The 16993-nt window shown below is 34.9% G+C and overlaps 1 protein-coding gene across 5 annotated transcripts in view; it reads left to right on the plus strand.

Moving 5' to 3' along the window:
- Nucleotides 1-16993, plus strand: part of LOC145984143 (solute carrier family 41 member 1-like) — a 251261-nt gene that overhangs the window by 213142 nt on the left and 21126 nt on the right. For all 5 annotated transcript variants that reach the window (XM_083117593.1, XM_083117594.1, XM_083117595.1 and 2 more), the window contains 2 exons: nucleotides 5680-5826; nucleotides 16002-16149. In XM_083117593.1, coding sequence (XP_082973719.1) covers nucleotides 5680-5826; nucleotides 16002-16149 — 295 coding nt within the window. The remainder of the gene's footprint in view (nucleotides 1-5679; nucleotides 5827-16001; nucleotides 16150-16993) is intronic.

Here is a 16993-nt window from a genome sequence, read left to right on the forward strand (position 1 = left end):
TCTACCACGTCTAAAACATGAATACTTTTCTTGTAACTCATTAGTAATCTTGAACTTTCTTTTAGGCATATTAGTTGCTTACACCGTGTTCGCAAACTCGAACTTCCACTTCGAAACACGAACAAACGAATGACGCGGAAGTCACATCGACCGGAACTTGAAACTGTAACAACAAACGACTAATGCTTAGCACATCGTCCAGTACTGTCAACATCAGACGTTTAATGATTCGAGAAGTTGTAACTTCGTGATCTCTGACCTATGATGATTGGATAAAAGTAAAAACCCGGACATTTTAACAAAAAGTAAAAACCTGCCTGGACGCAAATTTCAGGGTCCGAAAAGAGGACATGTCCGGAAAAACCAGGACGTACGGTAGCCCTAATCAATGCCCTGGTTCAGCCTCTTCAGAGAGCACCTGCCAGTACAATTTATCATTTCAGGCCTTTCCATTTAAGTTAAAAAATCCATCATTAACTTACATTTAGTATTTATAGTCACTGAAAAGTGAAATTGAATGTCAGAGGCCAGAGGTGAAAGTGTGTGCAAAAAAGAAAGGCATTAAATGTCTAGCACCAAAATGTGCGACACCAAAATTACATGGCACCAAAATGTGTGCACTAAGATGTCCAACTTCCACATTATATTTCAGTGATTTACCACTTCTCCATCTCTTTTGATTACTTGAGATGATGTGCATAAATGATGATTAGATGAAATAGATGAAAGAATAAAGACAATGAAACAAGATTCGAACCTCTGGAGAAGAGAGCAACAACCTCTGTAGCAGAGTAGTTAGCACAGCACACTATGACCAGGAGTTTCAGGTTCAAATCTTGACCTAGGCATGGGTGTTTTTTTGTGAGTGTGTCTTGATCGATTTCATCATTCATCCCCATCTTCATTATTAGCCAGATATCACAGAAAAGTGAAGAAAGATAAACCAAATCATTCAACTAATCAATCTGGAGGAGAGATCATCAGTTTAACAGTCAATAGACATAACCACATTATACCAGTATATATTCTGTTGTTTTGATAAACTCGAATGAGAATATTCATGAATATGTTCCACCTATTTTGATGCCATGAATTCCATTGTAAGGAAAATAAGTTAATTGCAATAGCTACTGTTGAAGAACATGACAAAAAAAATATTTAAAAAGTAAATTTCTTAAGAGAAATTAAGAATACAGAATAATTTTTCTACTAAATTTTTCATGAGGTTCTTGTCTGTTCAAATAATTTCTAAGTGATTGATACCTACTGTAAGAAAAACTAATTTCTGTGGGTTTACAGTGTTTATGGAGAATTTGCGTATTGTGTTAAGAAATTAATTAAAAGTGATCAATGATTCTTTAAAAGTTATGGTAATGAAGAAAAGAGAAGTAAACTTTTCATGTTAAAAATTCATATATTTACTGCAGGATTAAGAGCGCGCTCCACTATTATTTAAATTCAATAGTATTCAACATAATTAAATATTAGCTAATACCAAACAATAACAAATACATTTTTAACTTTTTTTTGATTACATGATAATCAAGAAAATTATTATTGTATAAAGTATACTCTCTTTCTCTCTCTCTATAAAAAAATAATGCTATGAAAATATTCTCACAAAAATGTTGACATGCTTAATGCCTAAAACGTTTGAATTGAAGCCAAAATATATGGTGTTCTCTTTTATAGAAAAAATTATGCTTGGAAGTGATTTTGCCAGAAATTGTTTGACCTGTTTCCCTCATATCAGCAGCTTTTTTTATTTTATATTACATTCTAGTACAGTAGACTTGCGATTAACCGAGGCTCCGCGTTAACCGAGGGAGTGGTTAGAAAACATTGCGCTTCATAATGCACCCCCTGGTTGTTTACTAGTAAGTTGGAGTCAAGTCACCGTTGCATGTGTTCGTTACATTGTTGGTGTATCCGATTGTTACGGTGGTGTTTAAATCTGTGTAGGCGTATTCTAAGCGAGTAATGTAGTATGAGTGGCAAACGGGAGAGGTGTGTGGTTTCTCTGGAAACAAAATTCAATGCAGTAAAAAAGGTTGGATAAAGGTGAGTCTATTAAAAAGGTTGCTGCTGATTAAGGAGTAGGGGAAGTGTCTGTTGGAGACGTAAGCGGAAGGACATTGAAAAGTGGGCGAGTCAAAGTGTGAGTGGGGCAATGGTTTAACGTGGAAAACGATGTAAAAAGGTGAATATGAGCAGACGTCTGAGGCTTTATTTTTGTAGTTTTCACATCTGCAAGGCGCGGGAAGTCCAGTAAGTGGTCCTATGGTGCAAGCTAAGGCAATAGAATTTCAAAAAAAAGTTTAAGGATGGCAAAGAAGGTTTCACCGCTAGCGATGGATGGGTGGACAGATGGAAGAAAAGATATGCCATTAGACAGCTCAACATTACTGGGGAAAAATTGTCTGCTAATTCATCTGAAGTTGCTGTATTTCAATCAAAAATGAAAGAAGTTCATTTGCTTGAAGGACTGACATCAGATCAAATCTTCAACTGTGATGAGACATGGGCTGAACTTCAGAATGCTTCCTAGGAAGACTTTGGCAGCGAATTAAAAAAAACCGCTCCTGGGTTCAAAAAGAGTGACCATTTTAGCCTGTGCCAACGAATCTGGCTCCCTTAAGTTAAGACCCCTCCTGATTGGAAAGTCAAAAAACCCAAGAGCGTTTAAAAACGTTAATGTCAATTGCCTTCCCACCTCACTAATACAGCCCCTGGATCAAGGGGTTCTTGAGACTATGAAAAGAAACTACCGGCGGAGGCACCGGTGTGTTCAGGTGTTGATTTCAAGATTGGATGAAGGGATGAGCATAACGGAAGCTCTGAAAAAAAATAACGGTGAAAGATGTTTTATATTGTATTTTGACGGCGTGAGATGAAGTTAAGAATTCAACACTTCAAAGATCATGGAAAATGCTGTTTGGCTTGGAAAAATCCAACAAAACTTTGCCGGGATTAGACAATCAAAATGTCTCTCAACTCGTCCAGCTAGCTAATGAGCTACTAGTGGAAACGCCAATCGAAAATGAAGATGTCCTAGAGTGGTGTAACCAAGATCAACAAATGGAGCTGACTGACGACGCTATTGTTCATATGGTCATCAATCCTGAAGAAAATTTCGAGGAGCACAACACCGACGAGAGCACCCCGAAAATATCACATTCTGAGGGACAGAATGAAGGTGATCAAAGCTGCTATAGCTTACATTGAACAGCAAGAAGAGTCTATGCCGCTTGATCTACTCTCCCTACAGTGTTGGCGTTACATCGCAGCGTCGAAGAGAGGAAAGAGGTTAGTCCAAAAACCTATGAAAGACTTTTTGAAAAAGTAATCTTCTCATACTAGTAATAAATAATGACTATATAGTTTAAGTGTTGTTTCGTCATTTATGAGCTATTAGCACATTATCTCCGTACTATCCGAGTATTTCCATATCCGAGGTAGTCTTGGTCCCAATTAGCTCTGATAATCACGAGTCTACTGTATTACTTGCATCTAAAAATCTATAACAATGTTTAATATAATGTAGTTGCTAATAAAGTAAAAACGCAATTTAAGAACAAACTTTATAAAATTAAAATGTACATAAATACATATGAAAATTGTGTATCCTCTCCCACACTGAGGACATTGAAACATTTATGGATAATTGACTACAGTCCTACACGTGGTCCTTAAATTGTTTTCATTGAAGCTTACCTTGATACATTACATAAATTTTTCTATTAGTAGGTGTAATAGAAATGAATGAATATAATTTTTTAACTTGTATCCTGATCCCGATGAAAAATATTAACTAAAATTTTCACTAAGGTATATCTATTAACACCACAGCTATCAATCCACCAATTTATAAATTATGATCAGCCAAGTGTGGATATTGCATGGCATGACACGGCTCCAAATTATTTTCTAATGATATTTTTTAAATCTAGTTTTCCTTTAAAGCATATGTTATAATGAAGATACGATCATTAAAAAGGCCATCCAGAGAATTTCAATTTTGAAAAAGAGGGGCAACAAAGTGGCATTTTTCAAAGTGACATTGCCCCATCAAATACTGCTTAAATAAGAATATTTGAGATTTCCACTACAAAAAGTAAACTCTTATTTGTAGTTATTAGTCCTCTATCACAATTAATGCTGCATATTGCTATTTAAATTACATTTTTTACATAAAACATCATATTTTTCTTATATTTCTTTTCTGGGAGAGGAGAAGGATGCCCATTTCAAGTGAGCTTTTCCTGCAATATTATTGGTTTGGTTTGGTTTGATGTGGTTTTTTAAGTCCACTTTGTGCACAGTAAGGCTAATCGGGACTGGACCTACAGTTTAAAGTGGGATCCGAACCACTATGTTCCGGGTATCGAACCTGGGACCCCTTGATTACAAGGCAATGACGCTACCACTGCACCATCGAGGAGGCACTGCAATATTATTGGTTCAATTAAACAATTGACATTTGTGTGCATAAATAAGCTTTGATATGCAATTGGTCAGTGAAGTACTTAGGTGGGGGATGTTTGTTCTGACCTTGATGACAGGTTGGACATTAGCAGGATTTTTTTCAGGGAGGAGCAAGCAAGGTATTTATTCCAGGGGAAAAAAAAATAAGGTAACTTTTCCCCCATAATATCATTACCCCTTGAAAAACACTCATTCAGTTTGAAGTTATCATGTTCCTGCAATGCCCTTATAATAACTAACATAAATTACTGTGGATGAAATGAAAATATATAATTTTCATTTATTTCCAGGGGAGGGCTGTGACATCTCTTTGCCTGCCCCTCCCCTTCCAGACATTCATGGTAATTTTGGATAAAATGATTGGTGGGTTGCCTTATATAAAGTTTGGGGGATGGAATACCTGCATCCATCTCCATTTTACACACTGCAATTGGTAAAATTTTAATAGTCATTTTTCTTGCTCAGCAGCGAATCATAATGCCAATCAGACTGTTTGTGCAGTACAGTAAGCTGTCCAAGAATATCGTAAGATGTGAGGGGATATAATTAAAACTGTGGATATGGCAACTTTTATTAGTACTCGAACTTGAAAGGGGAAAAAAATCGAGGTATCAAGGATTTCGACTTACCAAGGTTTGAGTTATGGAGGGACAAAATCGAGTTATAGAGGTCTAAAGTTTACTACACTATGACTTATTGAGGTCCGTGGGACTAAAACTTCGAGTTATAGAGTTGATTAGAATTCAACTTTCTACTTTCGAGTTATTGAGTTCAAACAGCATCCCATAAACTGTACAAAAATTCGTCTTATCAAAGTTTTATTCAAGTTGTTGAAGTTCGAGTTATCAAGGTTCCACTGTATTATTCATCTTATCTTGCCTGAATTATTTGGAAGGAAAGGTGGTACAAAAGGCAAGGGGAGGGGGGACTGGGGGATTACCACATAGCTACACTTGCCATGGCAAGAATTCCTGTATTGTTAATCAACCAATCTTACACACACACACACACACACACACACAATTCAACATAAAATATGCATTTGCTAGTTATTTAATCATTTAATCCATTTTAATGCAATTGGTGTTTTGGTTTTATTAACTTGGAAATCTGTGGTACATTTTTAAACTATTTTATACAGTTTACATTGCATTAATATAATTAATATAATAATATTACATTTTTTTGTTGCAGATTTTGTGATGATTGTAGTAATTATTGGTGCTCATCATTTCAAAGTGAATCCTGACAACATAGCAACTCCTTTAGCTGCCAGTTTTGGAGATGTTGTGTCAATTTCTGTTCTTTCACAAATAGCTTCACTCTTGTATGAAATGCATGGTAAGTGCATCTTTGTTAAAAGTTTTCAACCTTTCCGTGAATGTTAATAAAACAGTTCTAATAAATTTTAATCCAGTAAAACAAACAAAAAAACTTAAATGTAATTATTGACAATGAAGTCGTCAAGGAAAGCAATGCAATAAAATTCTTAGGAGTATGGATAGACACAAACCTGTCTTGGGACATGCAAATTACTATTTTAAATCAAAAGTTAAGCAGGCTCTGCTACATGATGAGAATTCTGAGAAATGTTTTATCTTTAAATGATTTAAGGACAGTATATTTTTGACAGATTCAACCTGTACTTACATATATGGTATCTCTTTCTGGGGCAGTTCACCCAAAATGCAGAAAATTTTTATTTGACAAAAACTGATATTAAAAATTATGAAAAATGTATCCCTCTCAAGCCCAACGAAACAAATTTTCAATGAATTTCAAATATTACCTTCCATGTTTGTACATATTAGAAACATTGCATTTTATTCATGCAAATTCTGAAATCTTCTCAAAAAATCTAGACATACACAAATACAGCATTTGTATGCATAACTCCCTCCACCTTTCTACTGTCTGCACATCCAAAACACATAATGGTCTAGGATTTCAAAGTGTAAAACTTTATAACGAAGTGCCAGAGGAATTCAAGAATCGTAATCCAACTAAATTTAAAATACCAGTAAAGAGCTTGCTAATGAAGTATTTGTTTTATAGAACAGAGGAGTACTTAGATCATACTTTTCATTAATAGACATAACCTTGATTTTTCTTCTCATTAATAAACATAACCTTGATTTTTGTTAAATTTTTTATGTTAATTTATACTCTTTTATACTTTTTAATATGCATAAGTATGTGTTAATTCCTTTGTACTCAAAATTATACATGTAATTGACCTATCCCATATCATAGTGCCATTTGAACTATATGATCAAGTGGATGGAAATAAATTAAATCAAACATGGAAATGTTTATATAAGCATAGAGCTACAAGATGTATTCATTCTAATGTTTTCTTTCAATTAGTGATTTTAAAAAAAATATTAATTAAAGAATGGAAGCTTCCCAAAACATTGCAAAGTTTTTCTTAAACATTTTATTGCCTGATAATGATCTATCATTTGGCAATGAGAAGTCTATTTGGAAGGCAAATATGCTAATATATTACTGTACAATATGCTTATAATTTAGTACATTTACTTTCCAAATAGACTTCTGGAAGTCATTTCAATACACCATTTACCTCTGTGCATAATTTTCCATATGGCAAAACCGATGCTTGGAAAATAAATAGGTGGAGATTTTATACTAGAACTGTGGTGGAGGAACATGGGAATACAGAGATACCTCCCTGTAAAACCTTTCAAACATTCAAGAAAATTGTAAAAGTAAGCAGAAAATTTTCATTTCATCCCCATTATCTACTTAAGTTAATAATTCAAACCACTGGAATACTCACCAACAACTCCGTGGCTGATCATGTTGAGTTGTGGTCACCTATTGATCTCATTACCAAAAGTTCTAGGTTTGAGTTTCAATGATCCTTCATCAATTTAATCTAATAGCTATTCACCCTCATATTCATAATTAGCCTAAAGAGGAAGACAAATTATGTAAATTAAGAAAATAAAAACAAAAGAAAGTGCAAAATATGCAGGACATCTTAATTCTCATGTGGGGGAGTAAGGGGCAACCTTCTGGAAAGTCACCTAAAAGTCAACCTCATGTCCCAGTAACTGCTATTTGAAGGCCAACGAGGCTCTGGCGCCTGGACCCATGGCCAGGATAATCTTTGCGAGGTTGCATTGTTCTGTGTTTGTCCTTCTGTGTGCTGAATACCCCATTACAGACTCACCTTTTAACCTAGGTAAGGAGATTGTAGTACTCAGAGACAGTATAGTTTTACTTATTGTTAAGTAATGAATAAATGAATTAGTTTTAAAAACTGTGTAAGGAAGTTTTAACAGATATATTTCTTGTTAGGGACCTGTTCTGAATTTTGTTTTAGTTAAGGGACTTAACCCTGTGTTGTGTGACAGGCAAAAATAGCCCATGTGCTGATGTGCCCATACTATAAAAAATCAATCAATCAAATCTGATGCATCCATGTGCATTGGTTGTTTTGGTTTCATAACCTTTGTCTCTTCTAACAGTAAAAAAATGTTAGCCACATGCTAAATCCTCAGCTTTAATAACATTTTCAATTAGGGTATTCATTCTTCGGTGACTTGTCCTTATTTATACATCAGGAATTCCCCTTCTAATCTGCATGACTCTGCCATTTAGAATGTTGCCCAGGGGCTATGACTTGGACAAAGGGTACACACTAAGTAGAAAAAAGTAAACCATACTTCTTGAGTTTCACACTTTAAAAAAAAAAAAATCATAAATACTCTCAATACCATTTTAGTCCATATTTGGACAGCCATATATAGTGAGTGTAAAAAGTGTTTGGACACTGCAGTAGTTACGTTAATAATGGATTATCTTGGTATTCTGGATGATGGTAGGTAAGCAGGATAAAAGTGTAATGGTTCTACCTCAAATTCTTTCTTCCTTGGCAAAACAACGAAATAAAAATATCAAAACATAAACAATCCATGAACAATTATAACAAAAATGCCAAAAATTATGGGCACAGAAAGTCTTTGGACACTTAGTAAAAAAAACATTAAAAAGGACCTCTGTGAAACACGATCAATAAACCTGGACTGCCATATACGTACCACTGACCCCTTCAACCTCTAGGCTCGCAGCTGTCAGTTCGTAAGTCTCAGTACCGGCAGTAGCTCTATGTCATTGAACACGATAGTGCAACATTGGTCCCGGAAGGAGAGAGTTAACTGTTTTTGAACGTCGGCAAGTTATCCGGCCTCACAATCAGTGCAAATCATTAAGGGAAATGTCACACTTGTCTGGAATTCCTAAATCAACAGTGCACATGATCATAGATCGCTTTGGCGAAAGAAAAAGAGTAGAAAATAGGCTGAAGAGTGGATGACCAAGAGTGCTTTTGTGCAAGATGAACGGTTTATTTTGCGAACTATCAAAAATACCCCAAAACTAGTGCTCCGACATTGGCTGCAAGCCTTCAAGATCGAGGTGAGCAAGTTTCCTCCAGTACAGTTCGTAACGTATGCCAACAAAATGCCTACCATAGAGGAGTGGCAAGACATAAATTTTGGGTTACTGCAATAAACAGAAAGAAACGCCTCGAATTTGCCCTATATCACCGCAATTATGATTACGACTTCTGGAACAAGGGCATTTTTTTTTGGACTAAAGCAAATTCAACTTATTTCGGGTCGGATGGTAGGCATATGGTATGGTGGCAAAGAAATACAGAGTTGGAGTCACGAAACTTAATCCCAACTGTCAAACACAGTGGCGGTTCACTCACTTGCTGGGGTCGGCAAATTGCATTTCATAGAGGGGACGATGGATCAGTACATGTACATTGATATATTGAAGAATAATTTGAGTGCTAGTGCGACTCAAATGAACTTGGGTAATGATTACTTGTTTCAACAGGACAACGCTCCTAAGCATACTGCCATTAATACAAAATTGTGGCTGTTATACAACACCCCAAAACAACTTCACACACCCTCTCAATCCCCAGATCTGAACCCCATAGAACATTTATGGAGTGAATTAGAGAAACAGATAAGAGAAAGAAACATATCCAGCAAATCCGATCTAAAATTAGTATTGCAGGAAGAATGGAATGCCATTTCACCTCGGATTACTGCAGATCTGGTTAAATCTGTACCAGATAGGCTCCAGGCAGTGATTCGTGCCAAAGGAAATCCAAAAAAATATTAAATGCTCTTGTTTTTGCAGAAAATATGGACAAGAATTGAAAGTGTCCAAAGACTTTTTGTGTTCAAAATATGTGATATTTTCATTATTATTGTTTATAGATGGTTTACTTTTTAAATTTTGTATTTTCCTGTTGTATCAGATAAACAAGTATATGAGGTAGAATAATGTGGTTCTCATTCCACTCGCCTAACTGCACCCACAACCCTGAGCAGATCCCCTGTTTACGTATCATCAATGGTGTCCAAACACTTTTTACACTCACTGTATATGTTCATGAATATGTCACTGAAATGATGCAGAGTATTTTTCACTGTTCCTAAAATGAACTCTAGTTTAGATTTTTCAAAGTTCTGTCCTTTTAAAAACATTTTCTTTAAAAACCATCACCATATTGAAAAAATAAGCAATTGAAAACACATATAGAAATTTTGTAAATTCCTTCATAAAAATCCGGTTGTGTAATATCAATAAGTGTCAACTAAATTGGACATTGTTCACACATGGAATGATATTTAAATAGGGGAAGTTTCCGAAAGAGTGTCCACTTAAATTACAATGCCTGTAAAAGAAAGAAGGCTTACAAAATGTAAGACAATTTTTAGAACATTATGCATTGATATATTAAGTTTTATTTGAGTATTAAAGCAGGACTAATAATTGAGAACTATAATATATATTTATACATTATTTTTTTATATGTTTACACACTTTGCATTTTATACATGTTTAATGTGTGTACATATACACACTAACATACACAATTTTGTACATTTGCATACTTTTAGATCATCTGGTCTTAGTACGGTGTGTGGGAACATACATATATAAAGTAGAGTTTTCTCCCATGCTTAACACTGTGTCTTCAAATTATATAAGAGTAGAACCAAGGATTTTAGTCACATATGTTAGTCATGTGATGTACAATACATTCTGGCTATCATCTTTAACTAACTAGGGTTGTTCCATGTATTCATCTAATAGGAGTCTAGAGGTATCCAATCATGAAAAAATCTACAGCACTTCCCCGTGATTGAACTCAGGTCTCTGGCATAGTATTTAACTGCCTAAGAACTGCAGCTCCAATAATCTTTAAATAGTAAACTTCTTGTTACTTTTTGTCTCTGAATAGTAATTTAATTAGGAATACAGTAACTTGCAAATACTTTTTCTCACTATGTAATTCTAGGTCTCATCCATGTATGTGTGAATGTAAGTAGTTCAGGTATTATCATTACAAAGTAGGGATGGGACCGATTAATCGATACTCTATCAGTATCGGCCGATATAGGCATATTGGTGTAGCGGTTTATCGGTAAAATTACCGATTATTTTATGATCCGATATATCGATAAATATATGATAATTTAATGCAAAATTCTGCCATTTTGTTGTAATTTTTATGGATAATCTCCGTGCCCTACTTTCTAAAAAAGTAAATGTCTAAATATGCAACTCCTTTTGCACTGCAGCCACCTTGAAGTACACATATATTAAGGAGGTCAATGAACCTTTCAGGTTCTTCAAGGACCAGTTCTAATTTTATATCGGATCAGTAGAATATCGGTTATCGGTATCGGTAAATTTTATATCGGTATCAGCCAAAATTTCATATCGGCCCATCCCTAAAGTACAGTCTAGAATTTACCTGTTTCATTTGAAACATGACAGGATATTTGCTCTGAAATTATGTGTATATTACATGTGGAACAATGTTAAATGACCATTTCTTACAAGTGGCCAAGTTCTATGGGATGATTATAAATTCTCCCAGTCCATTTTTGATGGAATCCTTTTTGGGATGAGAACCAATACACTGAATGAAACCCAAAGCACATATTAACACATAATCCATCTCAGGGAACTTCAACATGACCACCCTGAATGTCATTTGACAACATTGCAGGTGTGATTTTGGCCACCATATTCTGGATATGGTCCTTTAGATGATCAATGGAGTTCAACTTGACCTGGTACACCACTGACTTTATGTACCCCATACAAATTTTATGTGAGTGAGATCTGGAGATTGTGGAGTCCACAAGCAAGGTGGCCCCATACCAATCCACCTATGTGGAAGTGTGGCATTAGGTGCATATGATCAATCTTTGCAAAATGAGGGGGTGGGAGGGGACATATTGTTGGAAACCACCATGTCCAAAATTCCACTCTGCTCCAATTGTGGCTGAAGGAACAACATCAGCGTATCAGTATATTGAGTGTCTGTCACTATGGGTTATGTAAGGAACAGCATGTGCACATTGGACTTGGTGATCCCTATCCACACATTGACCATTGGGGTGTCCCATTCCCATTGGAGGATCCCATATGTCTGTTCTGCCACACTGCAACATATAAAGGATGGCTTCATCACTAAACAGACACATGTTCCATCAAATCATCCTCTTCCACTGCCTGCAACAGGTCTTCACACATTGTTAGGCAACCAGCATAGTCCTCATTTTTCAGCTTATGCAAGATCTGGATATGGTATACCTGTTTTTTCAGTAATTAATGAAGGATCAGGGTTTCCCCGATTGTTTACTGGTAATCTCGTTACCTTGTAATCAAGGAGTCATAGGTTTTATGCTTGGCAGAGGTTCATTGGATTCCAATTTAAACTGTAGATCCAGTCCTGATTAGCCTATCTGAGCATATTTAAAACATATTGGAGGATCTTCCACACTGTCAATTGTGGTACAGCCAACTCCCTGCTTAGCCTCCTGGTTGATGCTTGTGGTCTTCATGGTATTACAGTCTGTACCTAGTGCACCATTCCAACCAATACACTGGGTCTTCCAGAAGCATCCTGTGCACTACCTACTGTCTTAAATTTCTTTACCAACATTCTGATGTTAGTCATGGTGGAAGCAGGTTTATGGAATTTCCGTGTGAAGAATGCCTGCACGTCCCAGTATGATGACAATCCCTGCAAGTGTGCATGCACCTGGGGCAGTAACTCATATTGTTGCAGTGTTGCACAATGACCGGGTATTTTACTATGAAATTACATACTATTTGTTAGTATTTTATCATTGTTTTCCTATTAAATATATTGAACATAAATAAATAATTTTACCCTTAATTGCTTCAAAAAAGCAAATTAGAAAGAAGGAGGCAACCTGCGAGACTTCACAGTATATGAGTAGACATACAGGTCAACATTGCAGCACCTAAGCAATGGACCGATTTCAAATTTCTACAATGAGGAGTATTGGTGCGAGGTTCAATGCTATTGCCCAGCTGGAATTTTATATTGGTTCCACTTGAAATTTCCATTGGATTTAATTTGTTTCAATTGGAATGAATCAGATTCTATCGGATGCCTAATACAACTATCGGAATGTATTGGTTTCAATCGGAATCTCAACTGAAACCAATTGGAAAATCAAGACAATTTCCAATTTGTGAATTGTATCCAATCGTAAGTTTGTATATATTGTAGAATCAATATGTTATCAATTCATTTATTGACTCAAAGCATAGGTAATTTAATTCTTAACACCACATTTCCTGTAATTTAGAAGTTCTTTGGAAAAACAACACACTTGATCTGAATTTCTTCTGAATTCTAATGCATACTACCAAAGTCAGATTAATCTTAATAAATACCTAAGAAGAACTCTTTCTTAAGAACCAACTCAACCTTAAAGCAGCTAGTAGTTGGAATAAATATACACATTAGTTCTTGTTATTTTCAATATGGAATTTCCATGGTTAATCTTATGTGCATGTAATGCAATTGGAAAAATGATCAATCTTTTGATCAACTAAGTCAACCTCGACAGTGTTTTATTTTATTTTTCATCACATTTTCAAGTGTTGTGGGTCAGATTCTTTCTTTAACCTAATTTTTGGCTGTTTTTGCACGTATAAAGGAAGAACAACATGTAAATTTATGACTGAAGCAGCATGTTTTTCGATTTTTTATGAGTGTGTTAAACACAATGAAGCTAGAGAGTTAAAAACTTTCATATATTGGAAAAATTCTTGTATGTGAAAGTTTTTTCTAAGTTATAAATAGACCTCGGATTTTTAGGTTCTAAAAAGTGTGCTTTTAGGTTCCTAAAATAGGCTCTAAAAATCCTAAAATAGGTTCTAAAAACCTTAAAATAGGTTCTAAAAATTTGACAATAGATCCTAAAAATCTAAAGTTAGGCTCAAAAAATCCTGAAGTAGGTTCTAGGAAAGTTAAAATAGTTCAATATTCCTGAAAAATGCTGATTACCTATATCCTTAAATATGCACTATCTTGCACAACGTTATGTGTGTTGCCTAACCCTACAGCCATGACAGAACTTACCATTTGAAATTTGCTATTAAAATCACTCTTCACAAAATAGTTAGGTAACAAACATTTTTCATGGAATCCACAGTAAAATTCCCCAATTTTGTCTGTGAGGAACATCTTATATGGTGAAAATAATCTTTCAGCAAAAACATAGTCAGTGGTGCAAACTTCAATTTTGGAATGTTAGTTTGCAAGGCCTGAATGCCACAAAACACCAAAGTGACTCAAAAGTGAGTAAGACCACACAGATCAGACCACTTTGGATTGTACAGGTAACAGTGGCACCAGACATTTTGCTTTGTTTAGAGCTTTGAAAAATTACTATGGACTTGGAGGAAGGGAAATCGACAGAGAGTACATTTCAAACACGTTTGTCAGAGAATTATTTCGTGACCAAACAAAGCAAATGTCTCTCTGTGACATAAAAATCCTGTAAAACCTTGAAAAATATTTAAAAATCTAAAAAGAGGCTTGATTTAGGCACATAAACCTAAATTAGGTTCTAACAAGCAAAATAGTTTTTTTTTAGGCACTATAAAACGTCATCATTTGTTGCATTTCTTAACGAAACGCTGACATAACTTATTATTTCTTACATACCTGTAAAGGAAAAAAATAGGTTAAAAACCTAAAATCCGAGGTCTATTTATAAAATCCACATGCTTTACTAGAGATTTATTTTAGTTGCTTTATATGATTTCTCCATTGCATTTACAGTTGTATAGATAAGAATTTTTCATAAGCAATATATTGAAAACAATAAAATACTTTCCAATAGAAACCAATTCATTACAATTGACCAATCAGTTCCGATTGACCAATTGGTTTCGATAGACCAATCAGTTCCAATAGACCAATCGGTTCTGACAGAGTGTCTAAAAACTCATATTGGCTATCAGAACCAATTGGAAAAATTTCCAGCTGGGTGTTCCTATCCTCATGCCTAAGCCAGCTCGCGTTGCAGATACTGTGCAATAAACCAAGGTCACGAGGCAGGGAAGAAGACTTCACTGCAATTCGACAGACCAGCAGCAAATGCTGGGATGCTAATTCTTTCTTATGCCGTTAGAGAGCAGCACCGTGCAAACAGCAGGCAAGGTCTTACTGTCCTGTGTTGTAGAACAATAGACAAAATGTCCATGTTAGGCAAAGATAAATATTTTCTTTTTGGGATAATCATAATCTAATTTACTAACCATACCACCAATATATATGTATCACCAATCCTAATTGAGTTTAAAATATAACTTATCATATGTAAGTCATTTATTCTGATGTTGTGGTATGGGTGATGGGACTAATTGTCTATTGTCATAGTTGCAATATTTTGTGTAGTGTTGTTAAGTCGTTTTCCCACCGATACCGATACAAATGCTAGGAAATTCTTCAAAATATTAATTAATATTATTGGGTGAGTATTCCAGTCCAATTACAAGCATCAATTTATCAGTTTTCCTTCAAAATATTTAACAATTGAATCAGAATATTAAAGTACCTCTTACATAATCACAAAACACACAATTCTGCACTATATTGTTGCCGAATAAATGGAAACTTCAACTTTTACATGATAATTATTAATTATACTCTGCGAAAGTGTGACATGGCATTTTGCAGATCCTGCAAAAGACCAAAATGCCTGAAAGGTATTGGCCACCAGCCGTAACCTGTGAACAAAATTCAACCAAAGCTTTCCAATACCGATTCATCGGCATCTGCTCAGACCAGATTTAAATGTACATAAAATTATATATATATATATATAATTACATAAAAATATATAAAAAATTAGAATATATGTAAATATATTACATATATATTCACTGCAATCACCAGCTTTCCGAATCATTAGCCACCACTGGCATGAATCATAGGTTATCTCTTCCTGGGTGAACATCTTTAACATCACCTACAAAAGAAACATGAATTTGGCTGTTTTCACAATACAAGACTTTATAATCACCCTTGTGAATTCACATAAATATGCCATAGAATTTTTGCAAGTTAAGTAGTAGTAGTAGTAGTGGTAATTTTCTTTCACATATTTCTGGGTCTATTGCAGCGGAATACTACTGGGTGCTGTTTGCAATTGTTGGAGGTTATCTACTTTTACTCCCAATGTGGATTTGGATAGTCAGAAATAACGAGTATACCAAGGAAGTATTATTCTCTGGGTGGGTTCCAGTACTCTCAGCACTCTTGATTAGTGGGTAAGTGTTTGGTTTTAAATTTTTGGCGTTCATGAGAAATAAAATGATGTCTCCAATAAAAACATACACTATTTAATTTTTTAGGCTTACTTTCAAGTTGAGGTAGAAGATATGTATGTTGCTCCTCATGATAATTGATTTCTTATGCAGTAATTTTCATGTGTTTTACTTGTAAGAAGCATACATAAATGACCTGCCTTCAAACTTACCCTCAGTTAAAACTACCTTAGATGCAGATGACACGAGCATTGTGATAACTGGCAAAAATGAACAAATTCTAAATTCAAATATAAAAAACACCTCAAACGAACTCTGCAAATGGTTCCCCACAAATAAGTTGACGATAAATAAAAACAAAACTTTAGCAATAAAATTCCATCATTCAAGAAATAAGAACAATGAAGAACCAGTAATAAAAATAGAAAATGAACACGTCAAATATACAAATTCCATAAAATTCCTGGGTATTTGGATACAGGAAAATCTGAACTGGGACATACATATAGAGCACCTAGCAGGGAAATTAAGCAAAACCATATATGGTATACGAACCTTAAGAAACATAATAAACAGGGAGACAATAAGAATAACATATTTCAGTCTTTTCCAGTCACAACTAACATACGGAATTGTATTTTGGGGGAATGCTAGAAACAGTGCAAAAATTTTTATTTTGCAGAAGAGAGTAGTACGAATTATGGCAGGAAAGAAAATAAATGAACCATGTAGGAAAATTTTCAGGGATCTTGGCATTCTACCATTACCTTGCCTATATATATTACATTTACTGTGCTATGTAAAACAAGATATGTCTAGTTTCTCCAAACGTATCAAGGAAGTACAT

This window comes from Lepisma saccharinum, chromosome 2 (genome assembly GCF_977018435.1).
Source record: "Lepisma saccharinum chromosome 2, izLepSacc3.1, whole genome shotgun sequence".
NCBI classification, from domain to species: domain Eukaryota; kingdom Metazoa; phylum Arthropoda; class Insecta; order Zygentoma; family Lepismatidae; genus Lepisma; species Lepisma saccharinum.